This window comes from Lygodium microphyllum, chromosome 3, assembly GCF_053477565.2.
Source record: "Lygodium microphyllum isolate KBCC chromosome 3, Lygodium_microphyllum_v1.1.10, whole genome shotgun sequence".
Lineage (NCBI taxonomy): Eukaryota > Viridiplantae > Streptophyta > Polypodiopsida > Schizaeales > Lygodiaceae > Lygodium > Lygodium microphyllum.
The window spans coordinates 13,114,703-13,128,563 of record NC_141137.1 but is presented as its reverse complement, the minus strand read 5'-3'; the positions used below and the strand labels follow the sequence as shown (position 1 = coordinate 13,128,563).

General features: G+C 39.0%; 1 protein-coding gene across 2 annotated transcripts; it reads right to left on the bottom strand.

The window, feature by feature from the left end:
- Window positions 1-944: 944 nt before the first annotated feature.
- Window positions 945-13,635, bottom strand: EMB1644 (Small nuclear ribonucleoprotein family protein). 2 transcript variants are annotated; one of them, XM_087668496.1, is made up of 7 exons: window positions 13,450-13,635; window positions 3,351-3,392; window positions 3,162-3,260; window positions 2,979-3,069; window positions 1,654-1,693; window positions 1,403-1,567; window positions 945-1,314 (listed from the first exon to the last, which is right to left on the bottom strand). In XM_087668496.1, exons 3-7 carry the CDS (start codon window positions 3,202-3,204, stop codon window positions 1,171-1,173), a joined length of 483 nt encoding a protein of 160 aa, XP_087524622.1. In that variant the 5' UTR covers window positions 3,205-3,260; window positions 3,351-3,392; window positions 13,450-13,635; the 3' UTR covers window positions 945-1,170. The 2 variants fall into 2 exon arrangements, with proteins under 2 accessions (XP_087524622.1, XP_087524628.1); XM_087668502.1 differs by having other exon boundaries at window positions 2,979-3,056; window positions 13,450-13,629.
- Window positions 13,636-13,861: the final 226 nt, after the last annotated feature.

The window sequence follows — 13,861 nt, the reverse complement described above, 5'->3', positions numbered from 1 at the left end:
ACTTAACAAAACTCCGAAAGAAGCTTGATCCACCATTAAGAGATATTAGTAATACTTGAATGCATAAAGCTTCAAGAAGGGATTCACCATTGACATTACCAGGTGTAAACACATTGAACAGAATAATCTTTTTCCTTATTATATGAACGAGCAATGCTCTATAGTTCCCATAGCTTTGCAGCTTTCAACCTAACCACCATGGCTTACCTGTACCCATCCAGTGGTAAACGATTGATTATAATTAATATGCCTTGTTCAAAACTGCATGCTAATGCGACCGTGGGTCTTGAAATCAATATCCAGGTTCTAACAATCTCTTAAGGAACAAAAGAAGAGAACAAAAGAGTAGAACGCACAAATGCTACTTGTCATCCTATATAATTAAACTCTAAAACCAAGGCTGGCTTATGAATTCCTCACAAACACTTCGTTTCACTCTCTTTTAATTGCTCAAGGGATCCTGCCCATTAAGACCAAAGTACTGTATAGATGTTCCTAATGGGTTCACTAAAAAGGTTGAGTTTTCCGAGGGAGCAGACAGAGATTCCGCAATTGAAAGTGTGCTAAATCACCATAAATCATGTGAACCCATCTTCGGGGTTTAAAGTGATTGTATGTGAAATACTTTGTAAACGCAACAATACAATACCATGACTTGCATTTCCAACAGAAAATTTTACCAGAGAATGTCAAGTTTCACAAGGTTAGATGCAACCCCCAAAATATTTTGTTTTTAAAAGAACAAGGAAATCTAAGCAAACAATGCTTAAAGCATTAAGTGAAAAGAGAGAGAGCTTCTAAAATTCTTACAGCCAAAAAAAACCATTGATGTTCCCAAACCCATACAGCTGAAAACCTCACATGTGTATTTGTTTCAGTGCACAAATTGTAGAACGCCATAATTAACAAATCACTAAGTAAGGAATACTCTCTTTTATGACATCTTTAACTTCAAAATGGAAAAACCTTACATGTTTTTGGTGCCTCCATCAATTTGCGATTTCAAAGTTCAAAATATATGAACAGCCCGCATTTGGCCCCTCACCTGCTCCTCCTTCACAAAAACAGAGACGGGGGGAACTACTAGGCCGTCATGCCACCTCAAAAACTGTGGCAAAATGAGTGCATAGAAACACAGCACCGGGTAATCTGGTACTTTGAAGACGCCCATTAGCCATATTTTGCCTTGAAAAGAGATCCTGTAGAATTATGACTGCACCTAGTGTAACAGCCGTTAAGTACTGGACATGAACATTCTCCATCAGAAGGCTTTGAAAGAGAGGCCTTGACCTTAGCCACGCCCTCGACCCCCACCTACATTGTTAGACAGCACCTCATCACAATAGCAAACCTTTCAACCAAACACACACACAGTGCTTTGAAATCAACAAGGTCAACTCACCCCTATTTGCTCCACTTCTGCCAGAACCACGAGACCCTCGGCCACCACCTCTGCCTCCCACCCCATCATCATGGTAGCCACCACGACCCCCACCCCTACCACCTCTGCCACCGCCTTCCTCCCTGCCTCGGCCACGACCTCGACCTCCTGTTGGTGGCTTCCTGTCTGTCACCAAACAGAGACATAAGAAGACATTCTGAATGTTTCAGTTGTACATGGATAGGGATAAAGGTATCTATGAAAAACCATACCAGACCGCCGCACAGTCTCTTCTTGAACTTTGTCGATGACCTGAGGTATGAAAGCACAGTTATCAACACCATGCCGCATTGGCATCATAACAAGCAAGACCCTTTCAATAGGTTCATTATACCATCAATAACCTCATTTGGTGCACAAATATAAATTATCCTTAAGCCTAAGACGGCTGTGGCTGCTTAGGTACACTAGACTGGGCAACAATTGCATCAAGTGTCACAACACTAAAGTATAACAACCTGCATATTGAAGTAGAGGAATGAGAAGGTTGGCAGGTTCTGTTAAAATCACTACGTCTGGATTCAGGATCTCAAATGGCTATGAATACCATAGCAGTAAGAATTTCCCACAATTTGAGTACATCAATGCCTAATGTATGGAGGAGGCATTGGCCTAACCAATGAAGTTTATCTTCTTAAAAAATTACACACCAAAGAGTAAGAGTTCCACACAAAGGATACTTTCACAGGACCATATGCTCAGTGGTCAAAGACTCACAGATATTACCCTGCAGCTTTCACAAAAATGTATGTGTCAAGGTAGACATCGACAGGCCATAATATAAAAGTTGTTTCTCAACAGATTCAACTAGCTCAGCTTCGTCAGCCTTCCTAACAAGTTGAAAGAAGTCAAAGTTGAGCATGACAACTTCTAAACATGGATCACTTGGTGACTAGATAGCATGTGTTGGAACTTCCATACAACTAGAATCCGATGCCATACAGTATCTAAAGAAACCAGCATCCATAACATGAGATGCATGGAAAATCAAGATGGAACAAATGTCAAACTAAGGCAACAGCCAGTCCTTGGTATAATTGCACCCCAATAGTGGTGACTTGCCCTCGTTGCTGGTTATGCTGTTGGATCTCACCCAACTGATTATCTAATCATTTCTTATGCAAAGAGGCAATTAGTGCCACAGAAATGGACTTCCAATTAATGGCTTTGATATGAATGCTTCTATTTGTTAAGAGCGATGGGCACTCTTAAGCGTCTTGTTTTCTAATTTATTCAGCATCTATGGCAGGAGAAATCCGCCTGTTTTGTGTGAATGTATGTTGGGGAAAGGAGCTGGGGAGTTTACATTAGAAGGAGAGAGCAAAAAATTTGTATCACCTTCCAACTTGACTTCAAAAAAGCTACTTGAAATTAGTCAGTAACAACTTTAAAAGAAAACCAGGGCTGGTGTGCACCCTCCTTATTATAGTTAGTTAGGATAGGAAGTTGCATAGACCCTGAAGAATTAATCAAGTACGAACAAGCAATCAGTGCTTAAAAGTTGAGACAAAGAAAAATGAGTGAGAGAGGGAAAAACCTCATCTGGAACCCGTAAGTACTTGATGGTATTACCACGTATATAACACTCTGGCATCCGCCAAAAACGATCTCCATCCTACATAACAAGCCTTCATTTCAGAGCCAGAACAGTTGCATCAGGCAAGACAGTAGCACAAGAAAAGGCTAAATGTATCTGGACCATTCTATGAAAGCAAATCACCTTTGATGTACATATAACTTCTCGTAGGTGTATATTCATCCATGTGTCACAGTTAACTAAATGTCCATTGTAAGTTTCCCCATTTTTCAACTCCACAAGCTGAAACACAAAACAATGCAATCAGCTTCCAAGATGAACAAAATGCTGTGATGAGTATGAGCCAAGAAGGTGTGCTTAGAACCAACATACCATGGGGTGTCCTTGTGCAGTCTTTAGAAGAGACAAAGGAAGCTGGCCCAAAACAGAAAAAACACCATGTTGAGTCATAAATTAACATTGAAGCTTTGATTAAAATACTAGAGTAGCTTCAATAATACTAGAGTTCACAAGCATATGTGCACAATGCAAATGTGCAGAGGATAGAAAGATCTGCACTTAAAACTGTCAAGATAAGCAGTTCTCTTCTCTTGTAGCTCAATTCTAGCCCCATAATTGTGGCACAATCAAAAGCAGCTGGAAATGGTCTGCAACAGTTTGGAATAGAGGTGACATTGCTTGTCTTTAGTTTCTGAAAAACTAAAAAGCAGGCAAATGACACGATAGCCCCCCAAACCAAACACACACAATCCACTTTTCAAATGTAACTTGGCAATCTTGCTGAAGTTCACAATAAGGAAAATTCATGGCATGGATGGATACTTCACAAAGAGATGAAACTAATCTTCCTCTTTTTTTCTCTTTTCATTTCTCAGCTGACTATAATGTAGCTTCTACTGTCAAAAGGCTGAAAATTAGCATTTTTGCTGCAAGACTTGCTTAACTTTCAACTTGCATTTCTCAAATGGCCTACTTGAAGTTGGATCAAAAAATGAGCACATATCTGTAATCGTGAGATTGAGTTGTCTCCAAGCCAAGTACATTCAAGATCCACCATGTATATGAGCTGTACATCACCAAAGGAGTGAATGCTACCTCCCCCTCCCCCTTGAGTACCAGATAGTACTCTAGATCCCCTACTCTACTCAACCTGAATGAATTGGATCTAATGTTAGCTCCAACTGAAATGCATTGAAGTAAAGTTGCAACAATGGAGAATGATGTGCCAGGTCACCCTCTTCCATCCATCTTGCATTCACGAGTATAATTTTGAAACTTCATCAAGTAGCATCTGAAAATTTTACCTCCAACCTTCCTTATATGCCAAAATCTACTCTCAAGTACCAAAGCCTCATCCAATTCCTCAACCTCAAGTTGAGTTTCAGCAAATACATCCTCTAGCACATCTCGATGGAAAGATATTAACAAACTCACATGAGACGCATTATGAATCTTCTAATGCTGAGGCAATTTGAGCTTATAAGCCACAATACTGATCTTTCCCAACACTTGTAATGGCCCATAGTAGCACATATTCAGCTCTGGATACAAACATTCCTTGTCTTTTATCTTTTTCAACCTTGACTCCAATGCATGCCTATGGTAACTAGCTATCCTCTTTAGCTTTTCTTGAGATCTTTGAAGTGCTTGTTTAAGCTTCTAATAAGCAATTTCTATGCTTTCTACATACTTATCAGCCTCAAAGATCTTTAATTTTTTCTCCGTAAGATAGGTGAACTTCCTTTTCACCTTCCACAATCTCAAATGAAGCCTCACCAGTGGAACTATGCATAGTGTTGTTGTGTATAAACTCAACCAATGGCAATTTCTTTTCCCACTATGCCTTATGCTCCGATACATAGTATCTCAAGGGATTCAAAACTATGGAACTTGCCTCTTCTGATTGTCCATCTATCTATGAATGGAATGACAATGACAATTTCAGCATAATGCCCATGTTCTCATATAGTCCTTTCCAAAACAATCTAGTCATGCGTACATCTTTATCACTAACAATGGATTCTCACATGCCAAGATGCTTAAATATCTACTGTATAAAAATTGGTTCCATATGATCAGCCTTGATCTTCTTTGAGACAAGGATAAAATATGCCTATTTACTAAACCTATAAATGATAGTTCAAATATAATTATTGCCCCTAGGTGTCCTCGAAAGATCAAAAATGAAATACGCAACAATGTTCTCCCAAGGTCTGTCAAGAATAGGCAAAGGATGCAATAAGCCTGAAATCTTTTGCCTATCATATTTGATCTTCTCACATACAATACACATATGAGAAAACTTCTCAATATCATGCCTAAAAGCTCGCCAAAAGACAAAGTGCTCCACTGCCTTGATTGTTGCATGACTCTCACTCAACACTTTTGGCCTCTAAACTCCTTTGTAACACATAACCAACCATGCATCATAAGAAAGGCATCCCTAAGCACATATTGCTCATCTAGGCATTACAAAGCTGATCATATGTATTTGCAAGGTCTAATTCAACAACATATTGTTTCTTCATGACATCCAACTCTGAATGATATGTCATGGTAACTGCTCAAATTTGGGGTTTCCTCAAAAGTGCATCAACCACATTTTTCTTACCCTCAATGTGCACAACCTGAAAATGAAACATCGAGAGGAAGTTTACCTATCTCATATGCTTCTAAAACAACTTCAATTGAGTAAGAATATATCTCAAACTCTAATGATTAGTTTGTACAATGAAATCTGGCCCAAAAAGATAATGTTTCCATGTGGAAAGAGCATGAACCCAATGTGTTTCCAAAATACTCATTTGCATACCATGGACTATTCCAATATGGCTGTACATAGGATTTGGCATGCCACTAGCCATACCGAGATACATCTATTCATGCATTCCATGCACCCCTTCACTATGTGTGGTGTGGAGAGAGAGAGAGAGAGAGAGAGAGAGAGAGAGAGAGAGGCCCTAACGATGATAGCTATTAAGCTCTAAGAGATTGTGTAAGAAGATACACCAATAAGTATTTTCTTGACATATTAAAGTTGTTATATCAACACGTTAATAATGTTTTATTTAACACTTACAATGGTTTACACTCTAGAAAACCATTCAATTGCACATTGTGATTGATCTAACATTCAACCACACATGATAATGAAGAAGAAAATTGATGAATTGTGGAGATACTATCTATTGAAAATAAATTTTACTTTAGTAATAAATCATAAGAGTCTTAGGTGATTGGATAAATAAATGGTTTGAATATTATACCCAAAGTGGAGACCAACAGAAATGTATGGACCGATATGGTCATCAATCATGCGCAGATGCACCGACAGGAGATACAAAACTTCTAAGAGGCTTGCATTGGGACAAAGATAGGATCCATAGCAATCTTGGAAATGGCAACACTACACCATTAGGTGTGCATCTGAATGTGGGTCATCTAGGGTACTTTGGTAGTGGCTCCATGTTTCAACTTTCATGCAATGGTTGGTCACAATCAAATGCTCTCTTAACAACCTCTAAACTCCTTAAGAGAGCAATCATCCAGCCTCGATGCTGAAACCAACCTTTCTCGGATAGGGTGGTAAAACCTGATCAAGCACTTAATTATAGCAATCAAAAACTGAGCATAAACTGAAATGCACACATTACCTTAACAATCTAGGACAATAGACACACGGTTCACCCCAAAATTGACATGCCTTTTGGTATTCATTTAACTTTGATTGCTAATAGACAAGGTACAAGTTGAGATTCCACAATCTCCTTTGTTTATCCAAAAGCCTTTTGCTTTACATACAATCAACAAGCAATTTGGGCCAATCGCCCCTTGATTTTCACCCAAAACATGCACAAATGGAACCACGAATTGGCCAAATGCTACCCACTTTACAATGGATGACTTGGCATATAAAATCCATGTCAATTCCACGAATTTCAGGTACTAGTTTCACTATATGATGCCTATTCCTGTTGGCACAGGTCCCAAGGTGACTGTCAAGCCCTAATTTCTACACAAATGTACATTTTACAGCAGAAATCCTCTTGCTGTCCACCAAATTTGGCTAAGATCTGCTGAGAATGGTTCAGAAATGCTAAGAGTTTTTGAGAAATTACTAGAGAAGGTAAGAGAGAGTCAAGATGAGAGATAATTTTGATTTTTTCACGAAAAAAACCTAAAATCTACCTCCTGTCTACTCCAGCTTGCATTTAATGCAATCACCTATTGCCAGGCACCTCCAAAATGCTGTCATCTGATCAGCAATGCTATTGCTAGCCCTTGAAAGGTAGCTCCATGCTGTCTCTTACCTACTAATGCCCCCATATGGCTATCTTCTACAACAAATTAATGTTCTCAAATCAAAAAATGAACCAGCAACTCCTTCTCTCTCTCTCTCTCTCTCTCTCTCTCTCTCTCTCCCAGACTGTAAATTAACTGAATGGCTAAGACCCAGCACCCAAAAATGTTCTCACTTTGCATGGGCCTTTTTGCCAAATGGCAACCTTCTAAATCCATTTGTCAACATTATCCAACCATTTAATTAATTTTTAGAATTAAATAATACTAAAATTTAATATCAGCCCTTCTAACCCTGCCCAAAAATTGGCTAGCCATTTGCAACCTGGAGTGGTCCCCAATCTCTATTAACCCTTAAACTGGTATTAATTAATTAATTAATTAATTAATACTAGTCCATAAAGTCACCACTAACACTTATTAGCCAACAACTATCTTAGGGTCAAATCTAATACCAACTAACCACCAAAATCCAATCGACATAACTTATCACAGCTTTTGCCATTGTCACCCATTACATCCTCACAATCCTTGGCCTACTACTATGGAAGCTTCACCAAGAAGGATATGGAAACTTTACCTCTAACTTTACTTGCCTCAAATCTCCAAAAGGTTGTAGACATTTCTTTTCCTTAAGCATTGTGATGCTTTACACTTTCACACTGCTACAATTCCAACTTAACTAATATACAACATTGCATCCAATCGACTAGCTTCTCATGTGAACCTGACATGTTAGGAGCACCAAATGCATTGGGAAACATTCTTGTTTGCATGCTTTGAACCATTGCAATGTGTCTGTGCATGAAAATTTGCATACTACCAACCATACCAATATATATTTTTCCATACATTGCATACATTAATAGCTCCATTTATCCTCATACCCAACACTATATGGAGCATTTGCATGATCAACATTAATACCATGAATCCCAAACACTGGGCTGCATATATACATTGCCAAACTTGCCACTTTGTGCCCTAGCATCATGCCAACATTGTTATACATGGGACTATGCATATTATCAATCATACCCGAATATATTGAGCCTTACACACCATGCATTGGTTGCAACATATGATAAAGAGTTGTGTCATAAATTCCCACATGCGGTCCCCAACCCACCATAGCATAGAAACTAATGTCACCACCAAAGTAACCTAGCTGCCCCATAATTGCATGCATGCCCTGCTGTCCAAAAAAAGCATTGAATTGGCACTTCCAAGTTGACCTTGCATATGCATCAATTGCCCCACTAGCATTATTTGCTTATGCTCTCTATCCTCATTTAGAACATCATGCTGCTATATTGACTCTTGCTTTACTACATCTTACTGTCTAGAAGCTCTCAAAGACAATTTTCTCTTTTTGCCTTTGCTACTCTCTTTTAAGGAGAACAAAAAAGCCACATAAACTCAAGATCATCTGCCAATTGCATAAACATTTCAACTGCTGTCCTCGGCTGATCTTTAAACTAGTCATCAAAATCCTCATTCTCTTGCTAATCATCGACCTCTAAAGGCTTAGAAGGATCCAAATTTTAATCTAAACCAATATTATCAACTTGTTGTCCATGCTCCATGCCTTGTCCAAAATCAAGCATTGCATTTTCCTTAACACTCTGAATTTTCAAATTGAGAGGCACCATCCCTACTTGATTCCATCTTACTATCTAAAGATATTCTTGTTGTAACACTCAACTAAATACAATTTCAGCACTAGAGCAAAGCTTCTAACCTTCAATCAAGTGCCTCAAGCCTACCAAATCAAGGGATTAAGTGATATCCCAACAATGAAACCATGAGACCAGTCCTCCTTCTCGGATAGGGTGGTAAAACCTAATCAAGCACTTAATTACAACAATCAAAAACTAAGCATAAAGTGAAATGCACATATTACCTTAACAATCTTGAACAATAAATAACCAATTAGCCCTAGAACTAGTACCCCTTTCGGTATTTCTTTAACTTCGATTGCTAATGGACAATGTACAAGTTGAGATTCCACAATCTCCTTGGCTGATCCAAAAGCCCCTTGCTGTACATACAATCAACAAGCGATTTGGACCAATTGCCCCTTGATTTTCACCCAAGACTTGCACAAATGGAACCACCAACTGGCTAAATACTATGCTAATTTACAATGGATGACTTGGCATCTAAAATCCTTGTCAATTCCACAAATTTCAAGTGTTGATTTCAATGTACGATACCAATTCCTGTTGGCACATGTCCTAAGGTAGCTATCAAGCCCCAATTTTTGCAAAAATTTAGGGTTTACAACAAAAATCCTCCTGTTGTCCACCAAATTTGACTGAGATCTACTAAGAACAGCTGAGAAATGCTGAGATCTTTTAAGAAATTATTGAAGGTCAGAGAAAGCCAAGATAAGAGAAAAATCTGATTTTCTTCATGAGAAATCTCTAAAATTTACTTGCTATCTACTCCAGTCTGCATTTGATGCAGTTACCTACCGCCACACACCTCCAAGATGCTGTCACCTGATCCGCAATGCTGTTGCCAGCCTTTGGAAACTATCCCTTGCCTACTGAGGCCCCCAAATGGTTGTCTTTTGCAATAAATTTGTATTCTTTGATCAAAAAATGAACCAATAGCTCTCCCTCTCTCTCTCCCAAGTTGTTAACTAACTCAATGATTGAGACCCAACCCCAAAAACGTTTTCTTACTTTGCATAGGCATTTTTGCCAAGTGGCAACCTTCTAAATCCATTTTTCAGCATTATCCAATCATTTAATTAATTTTTAAAATTAAATAATCTTGAAAATTAATTGCAACCTTTTTTACCCTACCCAAAATTAAATGTGCCCATCCATAATTAAGTTAGCTAGGCCATTTGCAATCTGCAGTGGCCTCACACCTCTATTGACCCTTAGATTAATACAATGATACTACTTAATTAATTAATCCTAGTCCCTACTGTCACCACTGACACCAAACAAATGTCCTAAGATCAAATTTGATATCAACTAGCCACCAAAACCCAATCAGCATAATTTATCACAACTTTTACCTTTAACATCCACTGCATCCTTGAGGTCCTTGGCTTGTTACTATGAAATAATTGCCATGTGCATCACATGTGCTTAAACAACCTCATACATTTGATTAATAACTTAATCAAATGTTATCTGCAAGATTAAAGCATCTTTAAATTTCACATCCCTATGACAATAATCATCCAACCTAGATGCACATCTCTCTTCTCTGACCAACCCAAAATAACTCTCACAAGTTGTCCTAGCCTTACATGGCATCTTTCCTCTCCCTATGCAAAGTGACTAATATATCCATGCATACTAACACTCTAGCAATTGAGTTTTCAACAAATAATAATTGCCAAAAATCAAGATATCTTTGGCCCTGTGCATCCTCAATTTAAAATTCTAAGCCATTTGAACTTGCAAGCATTTAACAAAATTTATTTCCAAGGACACGCTTAATTTCTTGAGCCAAGATCTGGCACCAAGCACCAATTGTAACTGTCTACCACAACTTTTACCAATGTCCCCCACCACCCAAGCTAGAGTTTATCAATCACCATGTCCCATAATTTGACTCACATTCACATGTTCACCTTACATGTGTAGAGATACACTAGGGTTTGCAAAAGAAAATACATATTATACGATGATGACTCAAGCACAATGGGCTCATACATTAATGCAAAAACATAAAAACACAAAAAACACAAAAATGCAAGATGAAAATAACTAAATAATGAATGAAAACGTACAGAATGCTCAAGAGCGGAGCTGTCCAATAGCCATTAGCTCTAATTGGTGCGGGCTAAGGCAAGGGTCGATGTGTGTTGTCCATCAAAAATGGATCCCAAGTGCAATAACCACCAATTGGAGAAGAGGCTAATGAAAAAAGGCGTCAAAAACACAAAAACAACTTAATATGGATGATGAGGACATCAACAAGCTGGGGCAAAACACACTCTGTAAGAGTCACCAAGTTAAAGGGTGACAATTGGAGATGGCCACAACAACAAGCTGAATGGAGAGGATAGCAACTAGAGCAAAATGCAACCTGAAGAAGCACTTGGATGGCCATTGCAAGAGCTAGAGACGATGATGGCAACAAATTGGGATGAAACGCAAACCAAAGGAGTTGCCAAACTAATAAGCACCGACTAAGAATCACTACGCAACAACTAGATGAGGTACATGATGGATGGATACTAGGAAAAATTAAAGTAACTTACAAAACAATGGATGGAGCAAGTGGCCAAACAACCTCCTATTTATATATGTGGATCCTCCCAAAGTTTGGATGTTTGCTCGTGGGACACAGAATCTTTGGTAATTTTCGAGATTTTGGTCTATTTTAATGAACTACTTAAGGTTTAATGAGAAATGCTCTTGTTTTAGCTTAACAACACGTGCACAACTTAATTGTTTGAAAGAAATAAGTTCATAATGCCTCAAACCTTTGTGTCTCAAGGAATGGGGATGAGGTGAGTTGCGAATGTTGTCATAAATGTCATGCACAGTTTCAAGAGCATGTCATAGTCGTAACGAATCCTCAACAACTCCTCCACCAGTAATGATGATGTTAAGAGCTTTAGTGGAAGAAACAAAACACGAACCTCCAAGCAACACGATGTCAAAGAAGACTTCACACACCAAAAATGCAAATATGCTGGCTGAGATGGCAGCTCCAAAAATAATAGACAGAGGAATGATGACGACAAGAGGCTGGTTACAAACAGCAGCAAAATGAAAGCTGCTACAAATCTAAAAAATGCAGTCCACAATAGTCCAAGAGTGATGGCAGCGATCGGTGAATCTTTAAAAGAGTAGGCAAAGATGTGGAATGGTTGGGTGACACATCCAACAGCGGAGTGAATCAGGTTGAAGGCTTGCGACAGCAATGTAGACCTTCAAAAGGGCTGGCAAAGCAGTGTGGAGGCTGGACACTGCAATAAATGGCTAGGGCAGACTTCTTTCAAGTTGGCGATGACCTCCAAGTGGGCATGGGCAGCGAGAGGATGAAGGCTGGCTAATAGGAAAGATCAACTATGGGATGGAATGCCTTAACATGCTCTAATAAACAAGATTCTTGGGTATTTATCCTATTGTTCAAGAAGAAAAAGGCGTTTATTTTATGTAACTGCTATTTATTGCTTTTTTGGGCTGTTGTAAGGAGAATAAGATTAAGCATTAATGCATGCCTTAGTTTTAGTGGATAAACATCTTCTTCATTGAACATTCATCAAATTTTGTTGATCTTGTGTCATACATTTTGCATCTCTCTTTGTTTGCCCTAGCATTTCCTTACAATTTTCCCTTTGCATGGTGAGCACTTTGGGACACATTCTCAAGTATGTTCCTCCCCCAACCTTATCCTACACTCAGCAGTCACTCTCTAAAAGGCCAGGAATGCCTTTAGTAAGACTCACTTCAACGAGTCAAATTTGACATTTATTCAACAAATGCTCGAGTACCAAGGTCTTTGGAAACTAGTGATTGGGTTAGAGTTTATGCCCAACTTGATCTAGTGTTGTGATACTATAGCTAATGCCAAGTTGATGCAAGGGGTTTTACCTAAATTTCACTCTTAATTGCAACATCTCCCCCTACCATTAGATCATTGCACTCATCCCAATATGCAGGCCCAAGATCAAACGTAACCTCTCGATCTTGACCATGACTTTCAAGAGTTTTCCATCAGGCAAGGGGTCAATCTCAAAGTCGAGTTGGCTGATTACATGGATATTGACTCCCGAACTCTAGATAACAATCAGACCACTCTATTCTAAACACCCTGAAGCCATAACATGCACAAGAGCTATTGAATGCTAATAAAAAATGAACCCGCTTGGGGAAGGTCTCCTCGAGTTCACATGAAACTAGTTTGTCGACCTGTGGAACGACTCAAAACGTTCAAGAAGATACATGCTCCTGCCTGAGGAGTATCAAAATTGTCAAAAATGCTCGTTCTGTTACCTTCCACAATCACATAGGTAAATCTCAGTTCTACGTCAGGCATATCAATTTACTTGTAGGACATACTAGTGATTACATCATACGCCAGAACTGTGCCCAAGGTCCCCATTAGGCTGTCTTGTATATCGAACCTAAAAGTTGAAACGCGCCAGGGAAGGCTATTCATAAACGACGAGAGGCGAGCAAATTGCACTTACCATGTCACAAGCTGTTGGATCGACCGTGCAGCGTCGTAAGAAAGAAAAGAAGGCCCCAGATGGGTGTGGCGGGAGAGAGCCCCGTGCGACGAAACAGAAAAACGTGGAAGTAGGCGACTATCTTCTTTGGGGCTTCAGCTTCTGAAACTTCACATTCCGTTTTAACAAGCTTTCCCTGTAAAACTTGTGCAAAGTTTAGGTTGTTTTTTAAAATCCGGAAACGACAGAATATTATGTGTAGCTAGCGTTCTCTAGGACCTGAAGCATAAAATTAGCTTTCCCTGTAAAACTTGTGCAAAGTTTAGGTTGTTTTTTGAACTCCGGAAACGAGAGAATATTATGTGTGGCTAGCGTTCTCTAGGCCCTGAAGCAGTAAGTTTGCTTAACAATCCATTTCTCGTTTTTTTTTTTC